The 13,658-nt window shown below is 61.0% G+C and overlaps 1 protein-coding gene across 1 annotated transcript; it reads left to right on the top strand.

Moving 5' to 3' along the window:
• Positions 1–2,414: 2,414 nt before the first annotated feature.
• On the top strand, positions 2,415–12,736 carry NR2F6 (nuclear receptor subfamily 2 group F member 6). Its single transcript, XM_082453379.1, has 4 exons — positions 2,415–3,364; positions 6,991–7,085; positions 10,097–10,681; positions 12,006–12,736. The coding sequence occupies exons 1-4, from the start codon at positions 3,081–3,083 to the stop codon at positions 12,278–12,280; spliced, it is 1,239 nt and encodes a 412-aa protein (XP_082309505.1). The 5' UTR covers positions 2,415–3,080; the 3' UTR covers positions 12,281–12,736.
• The last annotated feature ends 922 nt before the right edge of the window (positions 12,737–13,658 follow it).

Below are 13,658 nucleotides of genomic sequence, written 5' to 3'. Positions count from 1 at the left end.
CAAGGTCGCCAGTGGCCGAACAGAGGAGCCGACTTTACCCTCGTCTTGTCCTTCTCCCTCCCTAAGAGTCTAAGTGACCTTAGCCCCGAGTCCCACCAGGTTGCCCGTGGGGGGGGGGGCGCCCGAGAGGAGACAAGGTCACCTGTTGGAGGGTGGGGAAGGAGTTCGCGCGGGAGGTGGAGGCAGGAGCTGAGGTCGCCGTTGGGGGGCGGGGGCAGGTTCCCAGGCCGCCGGGAGCCGGGTCTTGCGGTTCCCACGGGTGCCCCCGCGGCAGATGGGCCCAGGCCTCTTTGTCCCCGGTCCGCGGCCGCTGCAAGGTCAAATGTCACCGCGGGGCCGCGGGCAGAGGGCAGGGGGGCGGGGCAGGACTTCGACCCTCCCCCGGAGGGCCCAGGGTGTGGGGGCAGTGGAGCTACTGGGAGGGGGCGGGGCGGCCGCCGAAGGGTTGGACCAATCCGAGGTTCTGGGATCTGCTGCAGACCTTCTCGCAGTCTCCAACCGGTCCCCAGACCGCCACTTAGGAGCTCCCTTCCTCCAGACTTGTGGCCCTCAAACCCCAGTTCCTTGCCTCCTCCCTTCTCCAGCCCCCCTCTGACTCCTTTCCTTGAGCCTTCTCTCCCTTACAAGTCTCCCTCTCTCATCTCTTCTCTGAGACACCCACCTCCATGTCTCCCCCCACCCCACCAAGGATCCTAGAAAGTCCAGACCAGGGACCTAGGACTCCCGTCCTCACCTCAAAACCCAGCCAGCGCCCCCACGTTCCCTGGCACCCCCAGAACCAAAGGGTCCTCTCTAACCATCCAGGCCCCCCTCCCCTAGAGCGGCTTACAGGGCAGAGAACTCCACTCTAGTCAGACCCATGGAAAGTCCTTGCTCGTGTCTAACCCTAGTCCTTCTTGCTTTATGTACTTGTTAAAACCTCCCCCACCTCACACCCAGCCAGACCCTCCCCAGAAGGCCCAGAGGCCCAGGGCTGGGCATCTATTGCCTGGTTTCTCCAGAACCTTGGTATCGTCTTGTCTTAAGTGCTGCATGATCTCCAAGCATCTCCTGCCCTAGTCAAGGAGGGTGCCCCCTCAGATGTCATCTGGAGAGGGGAATGGCTTTTCCCAAGGACGCTTCCTGAGAGACGAGGGTGTAGGAGCTGGTGGGGGCAGAGGGCACTGCTCTCCTGCCCACAGCCTCAGAGGCCTTGCCACGTGTCCTGGTGTCCAGCTCAGCCCAGGGCAGGGCAGGAGATAAGGCCGGGTGCCTGGACCTGCAGGACTCCAAGGTGAAAGGTCACTGCAGGAAGGGCTTTTCCAGCCGGTTAAATGTTAACAGGCCCAGAAACAGAGGCCCAGGCTTCTTTGCCCAGGGTGGCTGGGGTGGCATACAAAGAGTGCTTAATATATGCTGGCTGCCCCAGCCCGGGGTCTTGGGGTGTGTGTGTGTGTGTGTGTGTGTGTATGTGTGTGTGTGTGTGTGTGTGACGTGGAGGCAGAACGGCAACTGGGAGGCTCTGGGGAGCCTGGAAGAGACATCTGTAGTCCAGCCGGCCCCGGCCAAGCCCTTTCTGTGAAGCACAGAAAGAAAAGGAAATTAAAGGGGAAAGGGGCAGGCCCCGCAGGGGTGGTGGGAATTCCTGTCGCCTCCAGCCTCGCTGGGCGGGTGGGCGCCCTGCCCCCAGAGGCCTGAAATTCTGGCGAAGGCCACCCCCGCCCCCCGACCTCGCGCCCTCGCCGGCCTCAGACCACAACATCCCTTCCCCCCGGAGATTCCGAGCACCAGGTGTTAGCCCAAGCAGAGAAAGGGTGGGGTGGGGGTCGGACGCGGAGACTTTCTGGAAGAGGAAGCAAACACAATCCATCATGCAACTGTGCAAAGAAATGCCCCAGGGTGTGTGTGTGTGTGTGTGTGTGTGTGTGTGTGTGTGTATTGCGCAGGGGCGTGCCCCCCGGGTGCAACCGGCCCCCCATTATTGCTTCTGCCGGGAATGCAGGGGGGTGGTGCCGAGGGGCGCCTCGAGGGCGGCTGAGCTACACAACGTCCAAGGCCGGAGGTGGAGGGGAGGGCCTTAGAGAGACATCTTGGCGAGGCTGCGGAAGGGCAGAGGGCAGCACTGGCCCAGGCTCCCGCCGCGGCCCGGCGGGGGTTAAGGCTGGAGCTGGGCGAGGGCGGGGGTGGGAGCGGAGTGGGAGAGGGAAGGGGAGGGAGGAGGGTCTGGCCGTGCGGCCCCGCGCTCCGCCCTCGCCCCTCCCGCCGGCCTGGGCGCCGGGCGCCGCGCACGGCCACCCATGTCCTTATAAGGGCGGCCGTCGCCGGGGCAACGAGCGCCCGCCCCCAGCCCGCGGCGCGCGCCCCTGCCCCCGCCCCCACCCCCGCCCGCCCCGCGAATGGAGCGTTGTGTGTCAAACCGGCCGCAGCGCGAGGCCGGCGCGCGGGGTCGGCGGCGGCGAGAGCGAGGCTCGGGCCCAGGCACAGGCCCAGGCCGGGCGGGCGCGGCCGCAGCGGGGGCGGCAGCTCGGGAAGCGCCTGCCCGCGGCCCTGCAGGCCCCGAGCGGCCACCGGGGGGCCTGGGGGACTCAGGGGGCGCGGTGACCGGCCCCGGCGCGCGCCCGTCGCCCCTCCCCCCCGCCGCGGGCAGCCGAGCAACTTGCGGCCAAACTTTCCCCCCGGCCTCCCGCACTCGGATGGCAGCCCGCTAAGTTGGCCGCAGCCCTCGGCCGAGCGGCGGCCAGGCCAGAGGGCGCCCCCTGCGCAGCCTGGGCCGGGCCATGGCCCGAGCTCCCCCGCCGGGGCCCCAGGGCGGCGGGGCGCGAGTCCCCGGGGCCCCCGGCCAGCACCTCTAGCGCGCCCCCCCGGCCCCGGGCCTGGCCCCGCGCTCGCGTGGGAAAGTTGGCCTGGAACCGGCCCGACCAGTTCCTCCCGGGCGCGCGGACCGGCCGCAGGAAGTTGCTGCAAAACTTTTTTGGGGGGTGCAGCCGGGTGCCCCCCGCGCGCCGGGGCCGGATGCGCGCCGGGTAGGGTTCCCCGGGTCGAGAGGGGTGCCCCGAGGGAAGAGCGCGGAGGGGGCGCCCCGGCCCCGCTGCCCTGGGGCTATGGCCATGGTGACCGGCGGCTGGGGCGGCCCCGGCAGCGGCGGCGACACGAACGGCGTGGATAAGGCGGGCGGCTACCCGCGCGCGGCGGAGGAAGACTCGGCCTCACCCCCCGGCGCCGCCAGCGACGCTGAGCCAGGCGACGAGGAGCGGCCGGGGCTGCAGGTGGACTGTGTGGTGTGCGGGGACAAGTCGAGTGGCAAGCACTACGGCGTCTTCACCTGCGAGGGCTGCAAGAGCTTCTTCAAGCGGAGCATCCGCCGCAACCTAAGCTACACCTGCCGGTGAGCCCCCTATCAGCGCACCGCCGCCGGGCACCCGGCCCCGCTGTGGGCCGGGCCTCTGACCTGCTCGGTCACCTTGGGCCTGGCGCTGACCTTCCCTGGGTCTCCACTTCCCGTCTGAGATAGGGGCACAGATCCTTTTTCCCCTCTCCATTACATTCCTGGGATTGTGTATACTGTCGGCGCTGTATCGATGCAGGTCCCCCCTTCAGGTGGTCCCTTGCGGCATCCGCCCTAGTTACTTGCTCCCCCTTCCTCCCTTCCTTTTCTCCGGACAGGGGTCAGCTCCGCGCGGGGAGGGGTTGGGGTGCTGTCAGGGGTGGGTCCCTGACCCCAGGGCATCCCTTCTCTTGGGAATCTCGGCGCGTGGGGTACCCCGCGGGAATCAAACGTGGAACTTGGACTGTGGGGCTCACAGTGTCCAGGGGCCATTGTCTGCGGCCGCGCGGATCGATACGGCGCGCCCTTGGGGTCAAATATCACTTCCAAAGTCGCCCTGACCACCGAGGCTGCGGCGGGAGCGAAACTGGGGTGGCACAGGGCAGCCTTCTTTGCGTGGGGGCCCCTGCTGTGGGGTTGGGCCTGCTCACCGGGAGAACCCCCGCCCCCCCCCCCCCCCCCCCCGGCTCACCCTGGGCTTTGGGTCACCGGAAACTCCTGCTCGAGGTCCGGGTGGGTGGCGGGATTTGACCGCATCTTGGCTGCTCGCCCCCCACCCCCGACCCCCCAGCCAGGAGTTGGTGCAGAGCTGGGCTCCTGGAAAATCCCTGAAACTTTGGTCGGCTCTGAGACAGGGTGGGCATGAATGTTTCCAAGAAGAAGCCCTGGGCTGTCCTAGGTTGGAGTCCCCACTGACAGGGTGTGGCCGTGCTAGCTTCTCTCCTTAGTTCTGGGGCATTAGGTCTGGGGGGAGAAGCCGCTGGCATTGAGTGTCCAGGCCAGGGCTCCCTTTCCCACCACTCTTTGGTGAGCCTTCTTTTGCTCCATTGACAAGCCCCTACTCTGCATCCTCCAGGAGCATGCTTGGGCTCTGTAGAGCCAGTTTGGAGAGTCCCATTTTCCAGATGGGCAAAACCGAGGCCTAGAACGCTCTTGGTGCCTGCCCTGGGTCACCCAGGGAGAGACCCTGCTCCACTTGGGGCTTAGCAAGGGGAACTGTGGGGTTGGGAAGAGAGGGGCAGCTGAGTCTGGGTCAGGGTGTCCCCAGCGAGAGCTGCTGGTGGAGGGCTTGTTGGCAAGCCCACTGGGCGGAGCCCCGGGCACCTGAAGCAGGAATTTGGCCCCAGGTCCAGCCTGTCTGGGGTGGCTGTGTGTGGGGGGGAGCTGGCTTACTCTCTCCTCCAGTGCTAACTGGGCCACCAGACTTTGGCCTCATTTTTGCTGCTGGAATAACTGCCTGCTCTCTGGCCAGGTCTTTAGGGAGGGCAGGGGAGGGGCTCAGGTAGTTTTGGGGTCCCAGAGGCTCCCTAAGAGTGGTAACAGGGAGCACCAAGGTCGGGGAGAGGGGGCATGGTTTGGGGCTGGCAGGTTCTTCAGAAGGTCTCTGCTGTGTGACCTGGTGAAGTCACTGCTTCTCTCTGAGCCTCAGATTGATTCAGCAAAGTCCCCTCAGGGCCTGGCCTGGGTGGTTTGATGCCGGCCCCCTGGAAAAGACCCTAGCTCCAAGCCCAGCCTTCTCCCAGTTTGGGGGAGACACAGGTGTCCCCAGCCTGTGGAGTGTGGGTTGGGCCAGAGGGAGGGATGGTCTGGGGTCCCAGGAGGGAACAAGGGGCTCTGCCTGAGGGTCAGAGAGGAAGGCCACCGGAGGTGGGCCTTGAAGCATGAGGGGTTTAGCAGATAGAAGCAAAGGGCACTCCTGCAGAGTGTAGCTCCAGCAAACGCTCAGTGGCAGGTTTGGAGAGCAGTGACGTAAGATGAGACCACCCAGGCATAGAAGTTAGAGGTGAGTGGGTCTGAAATGCTGGACTGAGGGCAATGGGGAGCCATGAAGGGTGTGTGAGCAAGGGAGGGCTATGATCAAATTGGACTGGAAGCCAGAGCCCAGGGAGGAGGCTGAATTGGACTGTGGGGTTTGGCAAAGCATGTGCTCTTTAGGTGGGATAACAGGTAGAACTTACTGTTTCCTCATCTGGAGGGACAGAAGATCTGTCCTGACTCTACAACTGGGGAAGTTGAGGCAGAAGGCTCAGGGCCTCCCCTGAGGTCTGAGGGCCCTGAGCCAGGCTCCTGCCTGCCTGCCTGCCCCAGGCCTGGCTGTTTCCACGCGGCTGCCCAGGACCCTCCCACTGCATGCCTGCTGGGCTTTGTTCTGGTTCTGCCTGAGCTCCCTTTGCCCTAGTAGGGCCTCTTCCTGGGGGCTCAGGCTGGTAGGACACAGAGGCCTGGGCTCAGAGGCTGGCGCTGCAGGACACAGAGGCCCTCCAGAGCCTCAGCTCTCCTAAATCTGCCATTGGGACTCGCAGCTGGGGCCTGGGTCTTGATGCCCTCCCCCCACGCCTCCAATTTCTCCAGAATGAGTGCGTCCCATATAGACTTGGTCTCTGGCCTCCCATTTCCAGATGAGGAAACCAAGGCTCAGTGGAGAAGTCACAGCCCAAGGATCAGGGCTGGGTGTCTGCAGCTGAGATGTGTTTGATTTTTAACTTCATTAAGTGTTTGTTTTACTTTGTGACTGTCTCTGGGTACCCTCTTGGTGCCCAGCTGGGACTCCAGGGTGTCTGCCCCAGGCCTGGGCCTCAAAAGGCCCTGAGCCCAGGGTGGAGAGAGATAGGGAGGGAGCACAGGGGCAGGGGCCAGGGGGAAAAGGTGCTGGGGACATTTGAAGAACAAAGGCCTGAACCTTCCTGCTTGGGACTGACCTTGGATGGGAACTCATTGCCTCACAGGGCGGGGCCACCTGTCCCATCCCTGGAAGAGGCAACAACAATCCCCGAGGGCCACCCAGAGGAAGCTTCTTGGACTTAGTTAGGAATTGGACGTTCTTTCCATAGAAGGGGTTTGGGATCTTAAAGGGGTACAGGAGTTCATTTGTTCATTCACTCATTCGGTCGTTCGTTCATTCATCGTTCGTTCGTGGCGGCCTTGTGTAGGGCAGTAATGCTTGGGCTCCACAGTCCCGTGACCCCGTAGAGGACTGGCCTGGCTCCTGGTCTCTTAGTCAACTCACAAAGCCTTGCTCCCTGAACATGTTCCTTCTCTGCTCTCACATTGCCCTTGGGACAAAGACCCTGACCCTTGGCCTGACAGTGACCAAGTACAGTGAAACTGTTTAGGCCTTCATATTTTGGCATTTCCAACCTTTTGCCCTTGTTACCCACTCTGCCTGGAACTGCCTCTGTTTCCCTGGGGAACTTCTGTTCATCCTTCAAAACCCAGTTCCAACATATCCACCCTGGTGTGCTAATCTACTTTGCCACAGACTGCTCTTCATCTGTGGCACTCACCCGAATTGTCCTTTCCTCTTTGCAGGCCTAGCCTCTGTGCCACTTTGGGGCCACTTGCCCAGCCGAGGTTGGGGGGGCCTGGTGGTTCTCAGGGGCAGCCTTCAAAGGCGTCTCACAAGGTGGCTCCAGGGGCAGGATGTGGGTGTCACGGTAACCCCCATGGTGACCTCTGCATGCCCACAGGTCCAACCGTGACTGCCAGATTGACCAGCATCACCGGAACCAGTGCCAGTACTGCCGTCTCAAGAAGTGTTTCCGGGTGGGCATGAGGAAGGAGGGTGAGTACCTGCTGGGGTGGGGCTTGCAGGGGATGAACAAACGGCCTGCCCTTTGCTTCTTCTCTTGGGGTCTGGGAGCTATGGAGGGCGGGGTCTGGTGCCTGCTAACCTCGTTACCACCAATGATCCTGAGATCCCGTGGGCCTGGGTTTGGCCCTGGGCTGGAGGAATCCAATTATCCGTGGCTGTCTTGTGGCTGCTGCAGAACTGGGATGCAAGGGACTCCCTGACTCCGGCCCATTTTAGAATTGTTCTCCCCCCACCCTCCCCAGGCCCCCCTGGCCTCAGAGGCAGGTTCCCTGGCCCTGACACCCCGGTGACCCCCCTGCCCTCTAGCCAGGCCACCGCTTTCTGAACAAGGATGTATTTTTTTTATTTGATTTGCTTTCCCTCCACCCTCCACCCTCCACCCCCTGCCTTGTGTTTGCCCAAGGCAGGAACTCACCTGACTAAGGCAAAGGGCAGCTTACCTTTCCGCCTGACCTGGGGCACTGGGAGCCAGAGGGAGGCCCAGCCTCTTGTCCTTGCCCTGGGGACTTGGCTGGATACATGCGGGGCAGCTGGGTCTAGAACTCCACCAAGCACTCTTAGAATTCAAGTGGAACCCAGAGACTTCTACATGGACGTCTGGGCTTGGGAGCAGAATCTGGCCCATTTCAGTGATGGCCCCTGTGCTGGGGCTTCATGTCTCTGCCTGGACTCTCATGAGCCAGGCCAGCAGTTCTTCCCTGCATCTAACCTGAGTCTCTCCTGCTCTAAAGATGGTTTCTTCTCTGCTGGGCCTCTGTGGAAGAAGCTGGGAACAGCTGCTCAGAGTTTTTCTCTTAAGACTCTCTCATCACTCCCTTTGGTCATTTTAAGTTTGGGGTGTGACTGTCTCTCCGCCCCACCGCCAACCTGGATTTTACCTCCACTTGTTGATCTGACCTAAACTCCTGATATACATCAAATCAGGGCTTCAGATCTCCAAAGTCTCAGGGTGGAAATAATAATCTCAGCTCATGCCCCAAGCACAGCCCTATCTCAGGGCCTTTGCACAGGCTGTTCCCTCTGCCTGGAACACTTGCCCCAGACACCTGCATGGCTTCCTCCCTCGCCTCCTTTAAGATTTGCTCAAACAACACCTCCTCAGAGAAGCCCTCCTGATTACCCTTCGCCACCCCCTCTTTATTTCGGGCCATCTATCTTGCTTTATAATTTACTTGCTCCTCTATCAGGATGTTCTGCTCCTCAAGGTCAGAGACTTTTGTCTGTCTTGGTTTTTGACATATCCCCAGTGCCTAGACCAGCCCCGAAACACATAAGGTGCTTAATAAATGTTTCTTGGCTTGAGTTACTATCTATTTAGCTCTTACTAAGTGCCAAATGCTATTCTAAGCAAGTTAGATACATTCTCATGTAAATTCAGTGATTGGTCTCATCATCATCACCATTTTTATTAGCAACTGCATTTTTTATAAATGGGAAGACAGTACAGAGAGCAACAGACTGTGGTTGGGATTTGAACCCCCAGTCTGGGCTGAATGAAGAGGAAGAGCTGGGGAAGGGGTTCTCAGGAAGCGGGAACAGCAGGTGCAAAAGGCCCTAAGGTGGGAACGAGGCTGGATGATGGAAGAATGGTGGGGGTGGGGTTTAGAACCAAGTGGGCCCCGGATTGACTGGGATTCACTCTCGGGCTTCATCTGGCTACACCCATTTGACAGATAATTCTGAGACTTCAAAATCACATGGAGCAAGGCTTGAATCCAAGCCCCTGTTTCCCTGATCAGCTCTGTTAGCCCCTGGCTCCCACTTGCATCCCCCTCCCCATCTGCTTCATGGTGGGTTGACCAGAAGTTCATGGAGGTGGTGAGAAAGGGCATTCCACCTCATTAAAACTCATTAATTAGTCTCTGCCTGGCACCCAGCCCAGTCAGCCCCTCCGCCCCTCCCACTGTGGCACAGGCCAGGCTGGCATGCAGCCACCTCTCCCCTCTTTGCACCTCAGCTTCCCTCTTCTCACCAACCTGGTCACTGGGGGCACTGGCCAAGGCCAGCAATTGGTCCTCCCTCCTCATAGGCAAGGCTACTGATGGAATCAAATGTTTACTGAGCACTTGCTACTGGCCAGGACTCCACTCTTGGCACTGAGGTCACTGCAGAGACCCAGAGAGATGAGACCTGCTCTAGGGGGCCATGACCTGGAGGGTGGGGCTGGGAGGTAGGGAAATATCCCGCCTCCATAGGAGAGATCAGCGCTCAGCCCATACTGATCACTTGTTTTAGGGGTAGGCTGGCCATGTGCCCCAAGTCCTAGGAAGGAAGGTGATCGCTCCCTGGACCCATTCTCAGCTCTTGGACCCCTGTGATTGACAGATGAGGACATGATTGACAGGTTTAGTCTCCCTGGCTGCAGAGGAGAGCTCACACAGTCCAGTAGGAGGGGGCCAAGTGCGAATTAAATTAGCCCTCACCCAGTGGTCCCATTCCCACCTGGGAAGGTTCCCCCCCTCCCAGGGTCAGGGCCCTTCTCTGAAGGAAGTAGGAGTTGGATGGTGGCTGGACATGGACTCAGGCTGAGGGCACAGGGCAGAGCAGGGTGGGGCATGCAAGACCTTGGCCTCTGTCATCCCAACAAGCTTTGTGCCCATGAGGTGGGGATTGGGGGTCCAGGGAAGGGCTGAGCTGGGGGGCTTGGAGGGGAGGGGGCTGAGTGACCCTTTGATAACTTTATCTCCTCCCTTTATTCCTCCCTACTTGGCCCCCGCCCACTCTCTCCGGGTACCCACCTTCCCCCTCTTTCCTTCCCTCCCCACTCCCTTTTCCTCACACCCCACTCACCCCTCTCTGGCTTCCCCGTGTTCCTCAATCCCCGTCCTATCCCATTTTCGTCACTCCCTTTCTCCCATCTCCTGATCCCCCCCCAATCCCTTCTCCCCTCCTCCCTCTCCTGTCCCTCCCCCATTTCCTGCGGGGCTGGCTATCTCCCCTCCTCCCCCCTCCCTCCCCCAATCTCCATCTCCCCCTCGCAGCGGTGCAGCGTGGCCGCATTCCGCACTCGCTGCCTGGCGCCGTGGCAGCCTCCTCGGGCAGCCCCCCGGGCTCTGCGCTGGCGGCGGCCGGCGGAGACCTCTTCCCGGGGCAGCCGGTGTCGGAGCTGATCGCGCAGCTGCTGCGCGCAGAGCCCTACCCTGCGGCGGCTGGGCGCTTCGGCACGGGCGCAGCGGGCGCGTTCGGCGCAGGGGGCGGTGCGGCGGGCGCGGTGCTCGGCATCGACAACGTGTGCGAGCTGGCTGCGCGGCTGCTCTTCAGCACCGTGGAGTGGGCGCGCCACGCGCCCTTCTTCCCGGAGCTGCCGGTGGCTGACCAGGTGGCGCTGCTGCGCCTCAGCTGGAGCGAGCTCTTCGTGCTGAACGCAGCGCAGGCGGCGCTGCCCCTGCACACGGCGCCGCTGCTGGCCGCCGCCGGCCTGCACGCCGCACCCATGGCCGCCGAGCGCGCCGTGGCCTTCATGGACCAGGTGCGCGCCTTCCAGGAGCAGGTGGACAAGCTGGGCCGCCTGCAGGTCGACTCGGCGGAGTACGGCTGCCTCAAGGCCATCGCACTCTTCACGCCTGGTGAGATGACCTGGAATGGGGGGCTCTGAGGCCGTGGGAGGGGTGGGGGAGAGGGGTGCGACCTAGATCCTGACCCTGGCCCCCTTAGCCCTCCACTCCCTGATCCACAGCTAGCCAGACTTGCGTCCCTGAAAGCGCCTTGAGCGTTGATGGGGGACAGTGGCGGAGGTGATGCGGGCGGTGTGACACCCTGATGGCCCCACCCCCGATCCCAGGTCTCCCTAAGAACTTCGATCCCTGTCCGGACCCGTGACTCACGGCCCCCCAGCCTCTCTCCCTGATTCCTAGACTCCCTGAGAGCCCCCCATCCTTCACCCCCTCATCAAGGTACTCATCGTGCTCAGTGGGCACTGACAGCAGAATGGCAGGTGGGGGGACGCGGGAGGAGAGGTCCCCCCACCTGGTTCTGGCCCTCATTCCCTGATCTCTGTCCTCCCCAAACCCTGTGACCCTCATCTGCCAAATCAGGGTTCTCTTGTTACTGACCACTTATGGAGGGCTGCCAGGCAGGGGTGCCCTGACACCTGGTTCTGGGTTCCCCTGGGCTCTCCACTCCCTGATTCCTGGGCCCCTAGATCTCTGACCCAGAGCTCCCAATCTGCCCCCTGACCCGCCTCCAGGGGCCACCCCTCGCTGAGCTGGAGAGGGTAGGGGGTGTGGCTTGGAGCCCCTCCCACCGAAGGGCGGGACTCCGAGCGGAGCCGTCTTCTTCCTTGCGTGTCTTTGGTAACCGTCCAGCAGCCAAAGCCCTACTTTATTCCGGGGAGTGGTGGCGCAGCTGGCTCTGCACTCTGGAAGGAGGCCCCACTAGGTGTCTCCTTGGGGCCAGGGATGCAGGAACCAGACACAGGCTACTCTGGGAGGTGGCTTTCATCCAATAAATATGGCTTTGCCCCTCCTTATTTCCCCAGGAGACTTTCTCTGCCCCCATTCATGGCGATGGCATCTTCACTCACATCGCAGGTCCCTCTGGGGTGTCTGAATACCCCCTCTAGGCTTTGCTTTCCTCCCCAAGTCCCCTCCCCAGCCTCTTCTTCCCCTTGAGCTTGATTAGAACTTGTCTCCCTGCTAAATGCGTTAGTCAGGGCCCCTCCACCCTTGAGATTTCACTGCCTGCACCCCTGTGTCATCGTCCTTGGATGAGGCCACCTTAATATTTCTTGAGGACCAACACTGCCATTTGTGCCCTAGGCCCCCATCTCCCACCTCCTGAGTGCCCTCCTTCTGTATCAACAGCCCTGAGTGGTGCCCCCCCTCCGCCGTCAGCCCTGGGGTCCTGTGTCCTCCCGCCACCTCCTCTTCTGACCTTTCCCTTGTCCCCCAGATGCCTGTGGCCTCTCAGACCCGGCGCATGTGGAGAGCCTGCAGGAGAAGGCCCAGGTGGCCCTCACCGAGTATGTGCGGGCCCAGTACCCATCGCAGCCCCAGCGCTTTGGGCGCCTGTTGCTGCGGCTCCCTGCCCTGCGTGCCGTCCCCGCCTCCCTCATCTCCCAGCTGTTCTTCATGCGCCTGGTGGGCAAGACACCCATCGAGACGCTGATCCGAGACATGCTGCTGTCGGGAAGTACCTTCAACTGGCCCTACGGCTCGGGCCAGTGACTGGACAGGGCCGGGTCTGCAGACCTCCAGGGACACGTATGCTCAAGCCTCCAGTGGGGGCACCCAGGCAGAGGACCCCGGCTTCCCTCCTCAGACTCCTGTTTTTTAAAGACTGTGAAATGTTTGTCTTTTTTGTTTTCTAAGTGATCATGAAACCAAAAAGAGACTGTCTAGGCTCCAGCCAAGTCTTCCCCAGAAGCCCTGGTCAAGATGACCAGGTGACGAGACTGAGGGTCCAATCCCAGGACAGCCATGTCCCTTGGTGCCCCAAGCATGAACTCATGGTGCAGTGGCTTCTCTGGTGTGATGGACAAAGTCCTGGCATCTGGACTGGAGGGGCAGCTGCACCCGGGCAGGGGTAGCGTGTACCAGGCGGATCCTCTGGACACGTAATCCACGTTGGACACTACATGATGGATGAATCAAGGCCAATAATAAAGACGTTTCCTACCTGCACAGCCTCTGTCATCTTTGTGTGGGGAGGGTGGCACGGAGGGCACCCTACCATGGATACCCACTCCCAGCCATCTGGAACACCCACAACCTAACAACAGCCCTACTTGCTGTTTCTGTTGGACAGTTTTGTGGGGAACCTGCAGCTGGGGGCAGGAAGGGGGGCCCGAGGTCAGCCAATGAGTCTGTAGGAGTTGAGCTTAGCAGATGGCTCAGGTTTGAATTCAGATTCTGGCCTATGAGGGTGAGCCCCATAGATTAACATAAGCCTTAGACCAAACACTTGTTTCTTTTCTTTTCTTGGCCGGGCCACAAGGCTTGCGGGATCTTAGTTCCCTGACCAGGTATTGAACCCCGGACCCATGGCAGTGAAAGTGCCGAGTTCTAACCACTGGACTGCCAGGGAATTCCCTTTATTGTTTTCTTTGGTCGGCCCTTAATCATGGTATCTGGGCTCCAGTATCCTCGGGAGAAACATCTGAGGCTAGTTTTGTCACATGATCTCAGCCCAGACAGAACCCTCCATTTCCCTGGCCACAGCGACTGCTTTAGGGAGGGCACGTGACCCAAAGCTGGCCAATGAGATTCAGTGGCAGGATTGGGAATTAGGAGGATATCATTAAAGCAAAGCAGAGCCAAAAGAGAAAGACCAATTTCCCAGGATGCCTTTGGAGCCCCTGCATCAAGCCATACCTGAAACCCTCAGGTGTTTAAGTTCCATGAGCCCAGACTTCCCCTTTTGTGCCTGAGCCAGTTTGAATTTGGTTTCTTCTCACATGTAACTAAAAAAACTCCTGACTGTTTTGGAAATTGGCATTCGGAAGGTGAGGACCTCTAAGGACAGACTTTGAAATGTGGACTTGAGTTGATGTGGAGTGATGCAGCACCAGGGAGCTTGCCACCCTGTCCTCGGAAGTGTGTGGCT

This window comes from Balaenoptera physalus (assembly GCF_965194825.1).
Source record: "Balaenoptera physalus genome assembly, chromosome: 3".
Classification (NCBI taxonomy): domain Eukaryota; kingdom Metazoa; phylum Chordata; class Mammalia; order Artiodactyla; family Balaenopteridae; genus Balaenoptera; species Balaenoptera physalus.
This window is presented reverse-complemented; position numbering and strand designations above follow the sequence as displayed.

What these genes read in the sequence shown, in the direction of transcription:
- NR2F6 (XM_082453379.1), top strand. Translation starts at nt 3,081, where the DNA reads ATGGCCATGGTGACCGGCGGCTGGGGCGGCCCCGGCAGCGGCGGCGAC. An exon ending in GGTGGGCATGAGGAAGGAGG is followed by an intron (nt 7,086 to 10,096) that starts GTGAGTACCTGC and finishes TCCCCCTCGCAG; the next exon opens with CGGTGCAGCGTGGCCGCATT. An exon ending in CATCGCACTCTTCACGCCTG is followed by an intron (nt 10,682 to 12,005) that starts GTGAGATGACCT and finishes CTTGTCCCCCAG; the next exon opens with ATGCCTGTGGCCTCTCAGAC.